This window comes from Limulus polyphemus, unplaced genomic scaffold (genome assembly GCF_000517525.1).
Source record: "Limulus polyphemus unplaced genomic scaffold, Limulus_polyphemus-2.1.2 Scaffold248, whole genome shotgun sequence".
NCBI lineage: Eukaryota > Metazoa > Arthropoda > Merostomata > Xiphosura > Limulidae > Limulus > Limulus polyphemus.
The window spans coordinates 694,309-711,130 of NW_013665858.1; the positions used below are offsets into that span (position 1 = coordinate 694,309).

At 34.1% G+C, this 16,822-nt stretch overlaps 1 protein-coding gene across 1 annotated transcript; it reads right to left on the reverse strand.

Moving 5' to 3' along the window:
- Window positions 1–5,535: 5,535 nt before the first annotated feature.
- On the reverse strand, window positions 5,536–10,265 carry LOC111085131. Its single transcript, XM_022382427.1, has 2 exons — window positions 10,057–10,265; window positions 5,536–7,470 (listed from the first exon to the last, which is right to left on the reverse strand). Exon 2 carries the CDS (start codon window positions 7,458–7,460, stop codon window positions 6,444–6,446), a length of 1,017 nt encoding a protein of 338 aa, XP_022238135.1. The 5' UTR covers window positions 7,461–7,470; window positions 10,057–10,265; the 3' UTR covers window positions 5,536–6,443.
- Between the last annotated feature and the right edge of the window lie 6,557 nt (window positions 10,266–16,822).

Here is a 16,822-nt window from a genome sequence, read left to right on the forward strand (position 1 = left end):
AACCTTTTCGATACAAAATATACATACCCGCAGGTCCTAAAGATATGTTCAGGTAGGGAATATATATACTTTCCCAGACGGGGATGGCCCTTGTGCTTAATGATATTGGAAAAGAAAGGAATATGGAACATATTGGGGTACCAAGATCATCCAGAAAAGGACTTGCAACATTTCGTACTCCAGCCGTGATGAGCAAACTGAATCGTCTTGTAACAGGTGATCATCCCACTGATCTGTAAACGTGGATAGCGTTCGCTACTATAAGGCTATAGCAGGGATGTAAAGTCACCGGAAAACTGCCCACAGCCATACAAAACCATCCCGTTATATTATTATGTTATTCTGTAGTAATTTTATTCAGATGCCTTGCTGTTCGGTCTTTGGATGCAGCAGGATATCGACCAAGGGATGTGGCAAAACCTTCCATTTGTATTTATTGCGTATCGGTTATCTGAATTTTATTAATTAATTTTTTTACGATTATGTAAAAAATAACATACATGTTACTTATGTTTGCATAAAATGTTCTTGTGCATCATATCTTTCTAATAAATTTCAAAGTAAGTAGTTATTTAATCCGCTCTTCCTTTATGTATTGATGTTGGCAACAAATGATGAATAAATATTTGTTTCTATCTTGTAATATTTGGGGTGATTCTTTCGTATTTTCATTAAAAAAAATTAAAATAAATTCTAATACGCTTTTTTGGTATATAATTGTTATCTCTATATTTTTGAGTTATAGTAAGCATCTAATATACCTGTAATATAATGTAATGAGAGTTTTCTTAAACGAAATAATCATCTCTTATTCGTTTACTCAATTACATGAAATCATGTCGAATCTTCCTTTGATATGTCTTTATGAAACTACACTTTATATGTGAGAAGTAGTCAATAAAATGACAAAATATAATCGCCTCTCAACTATAGAAAATATTGTTTGTTCTTATTCTATGATTCTGATTTCAAAGAAACAAACTTCAATGGAAAGCGCCCATACAGCCCTATCTAATCAGTCTGTAGGGTAGCACTAATTGGGTGTGGTAAGATGTCGGACACATGGCTTTAATGCAGCGTCAGCTAAGCGCTATTTATATATAGAGATCAGTGGATAATCCATGGGCACAAAGGTCTGCGGCAAACGCTGACCTCCTACTCCTAGTAACTATACGCAAAGCAATAAAAAAATCACCATCTGAAAACGAGGCCATCAGGCCATAGGTTCACCAAGATAAACCTTCTAGTCATACTTCCTGTTCAAATGTTGTATACCTCAAGCAGACGGAGAACGAAACAGATAATCATGCTATTCCATAAGAAAGCACACCAGTCAAGCTACTCGCCGATGAAACAGTCATTCTTGTACACTTGATGGATAATAGAAAGTATGCAGGGAGGAGTGGTGTGCTTTTCACACAACAGCCTTATGACGGTGCCTTTCGCAATGGAAACTACGCTGCAGGGCCATTGTCAAGATGCATTTCCATCGGATAGAGCATGATCGGACTTGGCGACATACACTGTAACGACTTCGTGAGGCTTCAAAATCGTTTTAATATAACGTACTCAACGTCTGTATATTGTATAATATTTAAAATTCTTGTCCATTTCAATATGGGTGTGCTTAGAGGTTCCAATTCTGTACTTTTTAAAATAACCAGAAATTAAAATAATCTTAAACATTATTAAATATCCAAAGTTTTCCCCAGTGTTTTTACTACTCTTTAAATGTATTTTTAATGTATCAGGTTTTTTTTTAGTGTTAGTTGAAGATTTTCAGCGGTATGTATAAAATAACAATGCATTGTTAATTTACTGTACACTGGTCCTTCTTCATTCCATACAGATTATGTCGAAAGAGGTAGATTAATCATTTTTGCTATTGTAATTTAATCGCATTTACACCAGTTTGTCAGAGTAGCAAATAGTTCAGAAAATGTTGTTATACTATAGTTTATAATATCAGCTACTCCATACAAATACCACTACTGTGAGCGTCTAAATAGTTCTTATTACTTTTGTTATTGTATCTCTCTTGAGGCGATTACTCAGCTTAGCAAAGATATCGTCATTTAATCTCCTGGAAAATAAATAACGAAATACTTCAAAGGTCAGAAGTAATAAACTTTGCTGTTTGATGTTAGACAATCGATGAGGAAATGAAAACGTGTGGGTTGTCCTTTAAAGTGATTAACATAATCTAATTTTGGGTTCGGAATCGCGAGGCAACAAGCACTGCTGTTTATACAGTTTTGTTCAAAATGTTTGAATAATGTTCTATATTGATGTTATTGTCTATATGCATGGAATGGGGTAGTTATTGAGTAAATGCCCGAGTAGTAACAGAAAAGGTAGCGCATGATTCGACAAACATGTACGAGTTGTTATTCTGGTCTATGTAAGTTATTTCGAGCATTTGTTCGTCAAAACAAACATACACACCTGTTTTGTGTAAAAGGGTGTGCTTTTGGTATAATCTTTTTCGAAACAGATCAATGCTTTGTTCAGACAATTTCTCTGTACTTGGTGTAGAGTCATGCCTCGTCACATGCCAGAACTTATAGAGCGTTAAACTGCTCGACTGTCCAGAAATGATATGAAGCAAGCGGACATTGCCAGAACAGTAGGGTACCCCAAGTGTACTATGTCTAGAATCCCGAAACGTCATAGGACTAAAGGAAATGTTGTTCCAGAAAGGTCTGCTGGTAGACGCCGAAAAACTACTGCTCGGGATGGCCGTGTTTTGATCAAGTTAATACGTTAAGGTCGAACGAGGTCTTGCAATACTTTACGACAGGAACGTCAAGAACACATTCATTCCAGGGTATCAAGAAGAACAGTGAATAGGAGACTAACCGAAAAAGGTTATTTTGCAAGGTTTATCTGCAAACCGATGTTAACCAGAATTCACTGACATCACCGTGTTACTTGGGCAAGACAGCATGCCAACTTACAGTTAGGACACGTGCGACATGTGATCTTTTCAGACAAGTCCTGTTTCCGGCTTGTTAAAGCTGATGGTAGGATTCGTGTTGTCGTTTGCCTGGAGAACAGATGAGAGAAGACTATGTTTTCCACGTGGAACACACAGGAGGTGGTATAGTGCATGTTTGGGCAGCTATTCATTATGGTGGAAAACTGCTCTTCATATCCTTCAGGGAAACGTCAATGGCGTTTTCTACAGACATCACAGGGAGACGATATTTCTGCCATATGCTAGGAGAAGGTTTGGCAATAACTTTGTGTTCCAGGACGACAATGCCACTGCCCACAGTGCGCATATTGTACAAAATCATCTCGACCAGGAGGACGTTACAAGATCGCTATGGCTAACAAAGTCTCCAGATTTTAAACCCATTAAGAACTGTTGGGCGGAACTGAGCCAGAAAATTGATAATCATGACCTTAAATCAACTAGATTAGTTGAGTTGCAGCGCCTTCTAGTGACCAGTTGGGGTGAATTCACGGTGTATTACATCAATAATCTCATCGGCAGCATGTTACGTCACCTTGCGGAGGTTATTAGAGTATGAGGAAGACCAATCAAGTACTGAATGTTTAATACGAACTGATATAAGGCTACAGACGCTATTTATAATAATTTGATGTTATATTTTGTCATTATATATGTTTTGATAAGGTTTTGTTGTGATAGGTGACATGCTGAATTACACATCTTTCTACAGGTGTCTGATAAAATTGTTTGATGTTTAATAAATCGTTCATGATGTCCATAGAACCTGTCTCATTATATATATTACATATGTTAGTGTTTAATATAACATGCATTTCTCAGTTTGACAGTGCTAAGTATATTGTATAATAATAATGATCAATTATATACAAAACATGCAAACCTTTTGGCCAAGACTGTATAACCTATACAACACAAGGTTTCCAAAATTTGAGACAAAACCATTGTTGTCCAATACACAGTTTTTAAAATACCATCTACAAATTTATTACAAAATGGGTTTTTTCCAATAATACGTATAATGCAAGACGTACTAACTCTGTAATTTAAGGTGTAAAATAATTAAATAGATCGCTTTTCATCCAAGTCGAATTTCATTAGTACTGGGTGTCCGAAAAGTCTGGAACCATAGGCACTTCGACGAATTTTACAGAATGTGTTCCACATGTTGTCCTTATAATTCGAAACGAGTTTGGATTAACGGTAGGATTAACTCGATCTTCTCATACTTTGACAGCACCATAGTCAGTCACGTATCTGAAATTAAGTAAAGCTGCAAATCACTTATGGTTCTTCCCTTTTCGAACACCCTGTATTATTGTCACATTGGATAAATGCATTTGGTAAGTATTTCTGCTCGTTCAATTTTCGAGTGCAGGTAAGAAGTAATATCCTATGGTTCCTCACTTTTCGGACATCCTGTATTATTGTCACATTGGATAAGAGCATTTGGCAAGTACTTCTGCTCGTTCAATTTTCGAGTGCAGGTAAGAAGTAATATCCTATGGTTCCTCACTTTTCGGACATCCTGTATTATTGTCACATTGGATAAGAGCATTTGGAAAGTATTTCTGCTTGTTCAATTTTCGAGTGCAGGTAAGAAGTAATATCCTATGGTTCCTCACTTTTCGGACGCCCTGTATTATTGTCACATTGGATAAGAGCATTTGGCAAGTATTTCTGCTCGTTCAATTTTCGAGTGCAGGTAGGAAGTAATATATTCAGATAATTTTGCTACTTATAGCCTGCTTGCAAGCAAAGTGGGTTATATCCAATAAAGAGACTTGGTTTCGATTAGTTTATTAAGGATTTTGATATTGAAAGTCATATTTATTGATATGAGACAAACCTACAATATGTTGTCTATGAGCTATGGATTGCAAGTTATTCCTTCAGGTGATATTTTTAAGGCATTGGCGTATTAAGTTAACATTATTAGTTATGACGTTATACATAATTAAAGCGAAAGATTAAAATTCAACTAAGCTGAACCTTGTGATTGGCTTGTTTCATATTTTTACTCTGTTAGCCAAACAAGATAATTAATAATTATATAAAAGAGCAAGCATTTTTTAAAAAATTGTATTTGTATTCTTGCAATCCATAAACACCTTAACTATGTTTTAACTTATCATTTTTTGTTTTGTTTTGTTTACAGATAAAATGATATTTGACAATTAATTCCTTGATACTTGAAACCGTCGTTACTTGTCGAAGATTTCGTATCATAATATCAGGATACAAATTTATATATTGCTTACTTAAATGGTACATTTCCATTCTATGTATATTTGTGCGATAACTTTATGATAACTGTCTTCACTCTGATTACGCACCATCTAGTGAGTAATAAAGGAATTAATTACAGAATCGTGGAAAACCAAGACTATTGTACGTTTCACAAGTACATCATTTATTACTACCATGGTTTCGCCAGTAAAGGCGCCATGGTGAAACCATGGTTGTAATAAATAATGTATTTGTGAAACGTACAATTGTCTTGTTTTTCCTCAATTCTGTAATTATGGAGATGCCTCTTGAACTTTAACTTTAAATATATATATATATGGGTGAAGTACAATGTAAGCTATTTATTAATACAGATGACAGAATTTACATAACAATAAACAATATTTGCACAGTTGGTCAGACCGCATATAAAATCGAAAGAAAAAATAATGTATAAAATAAACAATTTAATCGTACTTGTTCAAGTTATTCATCTTGTATTATTTCACACCTAATGTTACAATATTTAATAAAGTTACAGATATTTTTGTTTTCTTTGTTTCGGATATTTGCGCAAAGCTTCACAAGGGTTATCCGCGCTAACTCTCCCTAATTATAGGCTAGAGGGAAGGTATTTATCTATTCGGTATCACATGTAGCCAAACTCCTAGCTGCTAAATCAAATAGTGGGATTTGACCATCATTCTTATAACACACCGTCGGCTCAAATGTGTGGAGTGCGATTTTGCAGCAACGGGACGTGATCCATGAACCCTCAAGTCATTAGTAAAAAATCAATTTAACGCCTTCATATCTACAGAATACATTGTTTCAAAAATGTTGTTAAGTCTATATATATAAACACAGTATCTTCAGGTAGTGTTATGTGGTAAAGCCACACCCGCCAACAGTGGAAGATTCATAAATATTCATCTTGGGATATTGTGAAATAAACAATCTGGTTGAGCTAGTTATTTATATTTTAGTATCTTACTATTCCAATAATCTTATTTTTATTTACACTGCGTAAAACCTTGAATTCTAAGTTGGAGAAAAATTATTATGGACACTTAATAAATTGAGACTAAATATAAAGTCTTCAGAGAGTTGTGGTGTTATTATTGTATAAAACCATTTTCAAGAGACTGTTGGTTTTGATTTCTGTTAATTATAAAGAGATGAAAATTAAACCTAAAAAAGTAACTAACAAGAAAGATTTTACAGATTTTTAGAAACTTTACGACTGACGATGTAAACATGATAAGGAACATTGGTGACCTTTCAATGTCTTGGAGAATACAAGAGTAGAAATCTTGTTTGTTACCAGTTTCGACCAGTTACTGCGCAATGTACGATGGAAAACGGTTTTATAACCTGTTTCTTCGAGCTCTTGAATAACAGATTCGCAAAGTGTTTTTTTATTCCCGAAAGTCACGATATCTTCAGAAATCCGAGGAAAAGAAGGTGTTTGAATGTAAGATGTCTTTGAACACCTTGGTTTTACCTGGGATTCTGGGGTTTTAGAAAATGTACCACTTTTCGAACGATCAATGTCTCCAGAATAAAGTGAAGAACTGTCGTAGTTTGCCATACTTGTTGTTCCAGTTTTAAAAGTCGGTTTTTGGAGTTTGGAGTTAGTAAAGGATCTGATATCACTTAAAGAGAATACATCATATTTCGACGCACCTGGTGTTTTTTGGTGTTGAACTGTGGGGTTCCTAAATAATTCTGTAACCTGTAAACATTTAGCGTTTGCAGAGGTGTAAGAGAAAGAAGAAACCACACCAGTGTCATTATTTGGTTCTTGTGGTTTAAGATCATTAAGAACTTTATCCCTTTCGAAACACTTACCAATTTCATTGAGGTGAAAGGATAACATTTTAGGTTCGTTTGAATGGAATAACCTTGTTCTTTCTTCGTTTAAAGCGTTATTAAAAAGTATTGAATTAGTCGTTTTTTGTGTGTCTGGATTTGAGTAAGAGAAACTGCGCCATACAGTCCTTTTAGTAAAGTTTGAAGATGTTATTTCTTGGTTGTCAGAATCACTGTTTTTTTTATGTCGGAAGGAATCACTCAATTGATGACCACTGTTGATACGTCTTATAACGTGAAGTTTTCTGTGACACAGAAGATTTGATCTATATAAAAACGATTTTTGGCAGTCTTTACATCTGAAATTTTCTTTTCTAGAAGCCGTCACGACAGAATTTGGCGAGTGGTATTTATTCATTGGCCTCTTTCTCGTGATAGCCATTGATGCATCACTGAAAAAAACACAAACCATGGGTTATTAGTAAAAAAAGATTAGAGTATATTCGTTTTGTGTATAATATTTGATAATAAGGTGCAAATCATGTATTGTTTTCTGACGAGCTATTAAGTTTATATAATGCATTTGCTATCAAGCAGACTTCACGATGCTTTGAACAGACGAATTAATTAGAATTCTATACCGCAAATATTGTGACTTTTAATAACCCTATTATAATAATCCAGCTAACACATTAGTACTTAAAATATCTTATAGAACAAACAAGTTTACGAAACTTCAAAAAGCAACGATTCATGGTTGCCTAAACATTTTCCTCTTGTTATGTTTCATAGCTTTTTGTGTTGGTAAGATACATCTGGTTTAATCTGCGTTAGTTAAGATGGACTAGTTAGTAGCTTTTGTTTTTTCTAAGGTTATTCTTTGGTGTAATAATTTTTTGTATTAATAATATGAATCTTTGGGTTAATGCTTCAGTGTAGTAATAAGATGAATATGTGAGTTAATGCTCTAGCGTATTAAGATGAACCTGTGGGTTAATGCCCCATTGTATTAATATGATTAATCTGTGAGTTAATGCTCCAGGGTATTATTAAGATAAATCTGTGGGTTAATGCTCCAGTATAGTAATAAGATGAATCTGTGAGTTAATGCTCCAGAGTATTGTTAAGATAAATCTGTGGGTTAATGCTCCAGTATAATAATAAGATGAATCTGTGAGTTAATGCTCCAGGTTGTTGATAAGACGAATCTGTGGATTATTGCTCCAGGGTGTTAATAAGAGGAACCTGTGGATTAATGCTGCAGGTGTTAATAATGTGAATCTGTAGGTTAATACTCCAGGGGGTTAATAAGATGAATCTGTGGATTAATGCTCCAGAGTATTAATAAGATGAACTAACATTCACTTCTGTGCATTAATAAACTTAACATGGATCTGCAGGTTAAAATCATATTGCATTATTACTGATTGCAAATTATCACTCCGATTACTGATCTAGAAACATGTTTATTCCGGTCTAAAATACTAAATTATCAAATAATTATACTGTGAAATAATCCCTGGTCTAAATGAAAAGGTATGGCTGAGCTGTTCCCGTTAATTGATTAATAATTAATAGAACGATAAACAGTCAAGTTAGCAGTTTGAAAACAACGACCCGGTGACAGTGATTTTAGAAATTGGTCGTAATAGTCCATCATTTTGTAAACTACGTTAGTAAGTTGTTAAATTTCACGTGCTGATTTCTCTTTCGTTTACGTCATATTTCTTGTGTATTCTAGAAACAGTAAGTTTCCAAGTCGTTCTTCCGATCAAAATGAATAGCAAAGGAAGCCCTAGAATGTTCTATGTATTCCTAAAGTAAACGTGAGCTACTTAGCAACATTAACACCTCTTCGAACAGTTGCAGTTCGTTTCTAAACAATATAAAGTAAACACAAGAGGATTACCACACAGCGGCGTTTCAGAGAAGAGCACTTCGGTAGAGTGTTACTCAGACAACATATACTTCCCTGTACATTGCACAATTCACCTATTTTATTACGAATGGAACTGTTAGAGAATTTAACATTTTTAACATATCTATATATAAATACATTATTACTATACGAACACATGCACATTTATAATTTCTAAAAATAAATGCATTGTATGAATAAATCCCGAAATATCGTTGCAACATGTACGGTCATTTTTTATCATGGGTGCTTAAACAAAAACGAAGCTTGGCGAAATGATAAACAAAATTAATTGTATAACTGATTTTATCAGATAAATACCAGGTACTCATATTTGACTCAATAATGATATAACTGATTTTATCAGATAAATACCAGGTACTCATATTAGACCCAATAATGGTATAACTGATTTTATCAGATAAATACCAGGTACTCATATTAGACCCAATAATGATATAACTGATTTTATCAGATAAATACCAGGTACTCATATTAGACTCAATAATGGTATAACTGATTTTATCAGATAAATACCAGGTACTCATATTAGACCCAATAATGGTATAACTGATTTCATCAGATAAATACCAGGTACTCATATTTGACTCAATAATGATATAACTGATTTTATCAGATAAATACCAGGTACTCATATTGACCCAATAATGGTATAACTGATTTTATCAGATAAATACCAGTTACTCATATTTGACCCAATAATGAGATGTGATCGCCAGTTTATACTGCATCCACGGCAGCAACGGGACACAAACCATGAACCTTCACAGACTGAGCAAGTTAATCACAAACAGTCTGTTATCTTTGACATTTTCATTAATATATCCAATTGAGAAAAACATACTTTCCATTGCGGAAGATTTAACCCGTCTTTTTTTTGTAATTTTGGGTTTATTTATAAAATTCTTGGTTTAAGTTAATGACAAATGTCTGTTTCAGGAAAAACAGCAAGAAAAATGCATTCAAGTCCGATAGGACCACATAGATTTTGTATTAGAGTTTCAATGAACATATTATCATAAGCTACAGTCAAATACCACAGCGAAGGCTATCTATCTATTCAGCCAGCGCTAACTATCTATTAAAGCACCCATCTTACCTGATTGTCTTCTCGTCTTTGCACAACCCAATTTTTGACACCTAGATGACGTTCTGACGCGATCGATTAACATAACAATCAAGCATGTTCTTTTATTGAGGTTTATGCTTTTTTTTTCAGCCAAAGAAAACATTGAATGTTCGCACTAACTAGAATTAAAAGAAATCCAAGGTTGACGACATAAAAATATTATATACTGTAGTATACCTATAAATGCATTGTATGTATTTCCTTCTACCAAAACGTAGCACCTCTAATATTTCGAACCTGTGAAACGTGCGTATAGGCGATAACGAGATTACGCTGGCCAGTTTCACGTTTCAATCTCTCCCATAAAAGACCAACTTTTCTGTTCCGTCCTGTAATTGGTTGAAACTCCACCGGTCTGCAGAAAGAAGCTAATTTGAGGTTATACGTCGATATAAACTTGGATGTATAGATATACAAACCAACACGAACTAGGTTGTCATGTGTTTCCTAGTGACCAATAGCAGAAGCATTGTTTTATAGTAACTTCCTAATGTTCTAAATATAACTCACATCCCTAAGAGCACATTGTGATGAGTGATGTTTAATATCATGAAAACAACTGTCTTATAGTATCTTATTCAGTATTTTCCCTATTCTTGTTTTTCGAAGTTATACATAACACTAACCCTTTTGCTACCAGTCTTTTTTTTACCCCCAGGAACCAGAGAAAACTGGGACGTTTTACGAAATATCAAAGTTTTATAAAAAATCATTTATTGTATTTTTCATTGTGGAAACCTCTACAAACCATGTCTCGTTAGATTCAGTGTGGAAAACCCTTATCAAAGTACCTAATATGACCTTTATGAATATAAAGTATAAAAAGCATGGTCTAGCTGTCCCCGTGTCGGCTTGTGGAACGATGGTTCCATGACTCGAGTCCTTAGCTTTAAAAAAAATCGCACTTCTCACTTTGGAGCCATGATTGCGGTATAGGAGTAACAGTCATCCAACTATTCAATTGGCTGCTGCCGCTGCTGTTGATTAACTGCATTATCTTGGATCAGTAGTTCAATATCATGGAAGACTGCATATCTGACCTGGCCGTTTAGCTCACGTGAGCACTATATGCCATTCAGTATGAAAATTCTGAACCAATTTTCGGTTTTTAAGAGGAATTATAACACCTTGTGCACGGTAACGATTTTAATAATAAAATGTTCGTTTATACAGGCTACAAATAGGGCAATTTCTTTGTATTTGATGACTTTTTGCCTGTAAAAACGAGCAGCCATTTACCAATACAAACATTTGGAATTGTTTTTAAACGTTTTAACAATTAATGATAGAATAGCAGGTACAATCGAATGTTTTACATAAACAAATACCATTCATTCTGTAGCAGTAGGCTCAGTTGTGAAGACTATTTTCCAGTTTACTCTATCTTTTTTTCAACTATGTTACTGCAAGACTCAAATATTTATCTGTATACCATTCATTCTGTAGCAGTAGGCTCAGTTGTGAAGACTATTTTCCAGTTTACTTATCTTTTTTCAACTATGTTACTGCAAGACTCAAATATTTATCTGTATACCATTCATTCTGTAGCAGTAGGCTCAGTTGTGAAGACTATTTTCCAGTTTACTCTATCTTTTTCAACTATGTTACTGCAAGACTCAAATATTTATCTGTATACCATTCATTCTGTAGCAGTAGGCTCAGTTGTGAAGACTATTTTCCAGTTTACTCAATCTATTTTCAACTATGTTACTGCAAGACTCAAATATTTATCTGTATACCATTCATTCTGTAGCAGTAGGCTCAGTTGTGAAGACTATTTTCCAGTTTACTCAATCTATTTTCAGCTATGTTACTGCAAGACTCAAATCTTTATCTGTTGAGAGAATTGTTAGTGAAAAATGGAGTAAGAGGGCCATCTTAACCCTGAATGCGTTTTTGTTTTCAATTAGATAAATATCATGAAAAAAGCAAAAGGGTTTAAAAGGAACCCATTTTTTTTTCTCTAATGAATATCATTTCCAGTTTTAAAAAAAGATTAGACATAGACCATTTTCAGGTATTAAAAAAATCACTTTTTTTGCGACTGTGGGTAGTTTTCTCCCTAAAGTTGGATAAAACGGGCCTCCATTGTAGGAGAAAATGCCCCCATTTAACTTATAACAATTTAAGATAAATGTTGCATTTGGCAACTACATTTAAATCCCCATTTAAATGCTGTTGGTAGAGATCGGGAATGCTACGCGTCATGCACAAGTTGGCCATTATCTAGACCAATGGCGCAAAATATCGTGAGTACTAATGTGTATGGGGGCGTCTTACTTTAAGCCACTTATCGTAAAGCAATTACGCGTTATAAAAAAGTGGACTCGAACTATTTTGCTTTTACTGCATATTTAGCTGTCTATAATTCCTCATTCTTTGACATCAACAAAGTGAAATTCCCTGAAATATCTACTTCGTAACCATAAAAAATAAAAGTGCTTGTCTTAGATGAAAGTTTTCAGAAAAAAAAAACAAAAAAAAACTGAAGTCCGCTTTGAATATCCACACTCGCGCTCTCCACCACTATGTTTAGGCACGGGGTCACGTGAACAACAGTTTCATATAATTCTCTTTAGATAGAGCGTGTCATAAATGGTGATCTGCTTGGGTGGCCGTTTTAACGCAGGGGACCGTCTTACCTAAATTTCCCAACTGCTTTATAAAGGTAACTGGTAAACAAAATTCAAACCACCATGGTAAATTAGTTTATCTGAACAAGCTAATACTATATCTTAAAGTAAATAATAGATGAATAAATGATGTAGAAAGTAGGTACATTAACCAGGTAACTTGAATTTTATCCTTAATCTACAAAGTTTTCTGTTATCTATAAAAAAAATTACTTGTTGAGCGACTTCTACCTTGGTTTCGAAGGTGGACCACGTTTTGTTCTTTTAGTGTGTGTCCTGAGGTAGACAGACAGACAGTTAGATTAATTATTAAGTCAAAAGAATACTAAATTTTCAATCTTTTGTGGAGGTTTAAACGTTGAAATGGGGATTATCGGTGACGTTTTTTTTGGTTTATACCATAGTTCGTTAAGTGAAACAATATAAAATCAGGAATGTTAACGTTTCCATTCATAAGATTTTCTGCAATTTTTTTTCTGATGTTCTCTCAATATATTTAAAGTCTTTAGATGCAACACTGAAGCGTTCAAAGGTATAGCGTAAATTTTTAACGTAAAAATATTAATATGACACCTGTTCTGTCAACACTAAAGTAATGTTATGAATCTTTTAATCATGTACACTTGAGTAATATTGACATTTTTTCACCATTTTCAATTTAATCAATATCAGTTGGATAGAAATTTATGGTTAAGCGCCTTTAGAAAAATTCAATACGTGAATGTCTATAAAATATTGTTTTACAGTTTATATTTCATCCTTTTAAAACTAACCCTTGGAATTTCAGTATCACAATATTATATTAACCCAAGCAAGGATTCTTTCTGTTCATGTGTTTGCTATAAAGCTTGAAAGCGATGGAGCCTGTATTTTAATTTCACTATGAAATGGCTAAGATTTAAGACTGGAAATAAGTCGGTGACATAAAAAAATAATTAATAAAAAATATTAGACAACGACTTTTACTCTCACTTTAGTTCATTCATTTGGAAAATGATCTTAAATTTTCAAATTTTCATTTTATAACAATAAAATCCGGGATTCGATTCCCCTCGGTGAACAAAGCACAGAAACCTCTGTCTAACGGTTAGTAGAAATTCAAATCTTGCATGCAAGTTATAAACAGATGGGACTTATTTCATAGACATAGAACAAAGTACGCTCGGTGCTACTATTAGTATTAGGAAACACTGTCCATTATAAAATAGAGCTCAAAATATACTTGCCACGCACGTTCTAGACAATACCATAATGTTATTGTTAATAAACATGGCTACAAAGTCCGATAGGACATCAGAGCTTGTACTGAGCTCAGATCACAAAGGTAATTTAAACAAACACGTGTATTTTCTAAGGGATATATTGTAACATTCTAAGTTATGCTTATAAGCATCTCATGGTCACGTTCTATAAACTTAAGATCACAATCCAATAAAGTGAGTAAACGATGTATCAACGTCTGCAACTTCACACTTCTTGAGTATCAGGAAGTGAATATGTAGTTAGTGTATTTAGCGCCATCTATTACATCTTTATATTTTCAGTATAATAAAAGAAACAAAAAATTGAATGCCTCACCTATATGATGACTTAGTTGGTTTAGTCTGTTAATGATGGAAAAAGAAAAAACAACAACAACTGGACATCTCGTATAGTAAACATGATTTTGTAGAGAGTGTATTTCATTTAGGTAAATATTCTAACTTTCGAACTCACAGTGTAAAGTAATAAAGTGTCCGGCTTAAAAAAAACCTAATAAATTATAACATTAAAAATATAATACACTCAATAAAACAGCATGAAGAACCTAAAAATCGGAGACGGGTTATAGTTGCTAGTATTCTTACTAGCTCTTTTTAAGTTGGTATTTCTTTTTGACAAATCAGTAAAAATGCACAATGTGTTCCTCAAATTCAAAGAGCTTCCTCCACCTATGTAGTCCTCGAATATTTCCATAAGCTGGAAATCATCAGCAAACAAATATTCATATATTACAGTGATATTGACTAATTAATATAAGCAGGAAAAAGAATTGAACAATACATATAAGAATTAGAACAACAGCTAAAGAAACCTTAATAAATACACCGCACTTACTTGTTATACAAACTGGCCATGACATGCACGAGGACTAGCTGCGCTCTGTAGAAAGAATAAGAAAATATTATAGTCCTCGAGTAGATTTGAGCGAAATTTTAAACAAACCAAACCATAACTGTTAGAATTTCCGTTTGTACTTGCTGATATTATTTTCGTTAATGTAACTGTGTTAGAGCTTATGTCGAAGCTGTCCCCAATTTCTAATGAATGTCCAGCTGATTCTTGTGTAGTGAAAGTGATAAACATTTGTTCGTTTATTTTAACACAAAGTTACACTATGATATAACTGTGCTGTGCCCACCTGGAGATTAAACATCGTATTTTAGTGTTATAAGTACGTACTAAGGCTTATCGCTGGACCAGCGAAGAACTATGGGAGACATCATGAGTGAAAACGACGACTCATTCAAAGAGTAAAGAAATGACATCAAATGGTCCAATAGATGAAACTGTGTATTCTGTAGAAATATTGCTTTCATATATTTTGAATTTCACGCAATGCTACACGAGGACTAGACTGCGTTAGCCGTCCCTAATTTAGTTGTAATAGACTAGAGGGAAGGCAGCTAGTCAACACCATCCACCGCCAACTCTTGGGCTACTCTTTTATCAATAAATAGTGGGATTGACCGTAACTTATAACGCCCTCACGGCTGAAAGGGCGAGCATGTTCGGTGACGGGGATTCGAGCCCACTAACTCTAACAGTAGGGAAATAGAAATGTTTCTTGTTTGTTTCATTGTTTTGTCGATTGAGAAATTAGACTCCCCTGTTTTGATCACAAGGAAGTTTTCACTATCTTTGAAACAAAAACGAAATCAAAGTTCTGTTTTTTTACCCATCAGAATTATCAGCTTAAAGGTCAAAATTAAAGAGAAGATTACATTGTCGCCTGTAGATAAGTACAGAGTTTCCAGTCTCTGATAACTTATTAGTCCTTTTCTATAGTTGAAACGATCGTTAATGCTCACGGTACATTATAGATGGGGCCCCCAGTGGCACAGCGTTTCCAGCTTGATTCATCACGTATTATGTAACTCTCTAGTTTGCTCATCAGTTCATTTTTATTAATATTTCTTACAATATTGAAGCGAGTTATCGAGGAATCTGTCTGATATAGTTGGCATGTTTGAATAGTTGTGTAGAAATTCTGAGTTTGTTTATCATCTTCCACAACAACAAATATGTTATTATAAGCGACTTCAATAGCAAAAACACAGTTTTCGGTTCCATAATCACGAATGCCAATAGAATACATTTACTATCATTTCTGGACGATTGAGATAACTACCTACTAAACGATACAACACCAACACATATCAGTGATATACTAGACCTGAGTATATGTTCACCAATATTAATGAGATTCAGATAGTTACCTACTAAACAACACCAAAACATACCAATGACACATATCAACCCAGTGATATACTAGATTTGAGTATATGTTCACCAATATTATTGAGATTCAGATAGTTACCTACTAAACGATACAACACCAAAACATACCAGTGACACATATCAATTCAGTGATATACTAGACCTGTTGTGTTCACCAACATTAATAAGATTCAAATACATACCTACTAAACGATACAACACATACCAGTGATATACTAGACCTGTTGTGTTCACCAACATTAGTAAGATTCAAATACATACCTACTAAACGATACAACACTTACCAGTGATATACTAAGCCTGTTGTGTTCACCAACATTAATAAGATTCAAATACATACCTACTAAACGATACAACACTTACCAGCGATATACTAGACCTGTTGTGTTCACCAACATTAATAAGATTCAAATACATACCTACTAAACGATACAACACTTACCAGCGATATACTAGACCTGTTGTGTTCACCAACATTAATAAGATTCAAATACATACCTACTAAACGATACAACACTTACCAGCGATATACTAGACCTGTTGTGTTCACCAACATTAATAAGATTCAAATACATACCTACTAAACGATACAACACTTACCA

Bases quoted from the DNA above. Each gene is read 5' to 3' on its own strand.
- LOC111085131 (XM_022382427.1), bottom strand. From the start codon at position 7,460: ATGGCTATCACGAGAAAGAGGCCAATGAATAAATACCACTCGCCAAAT.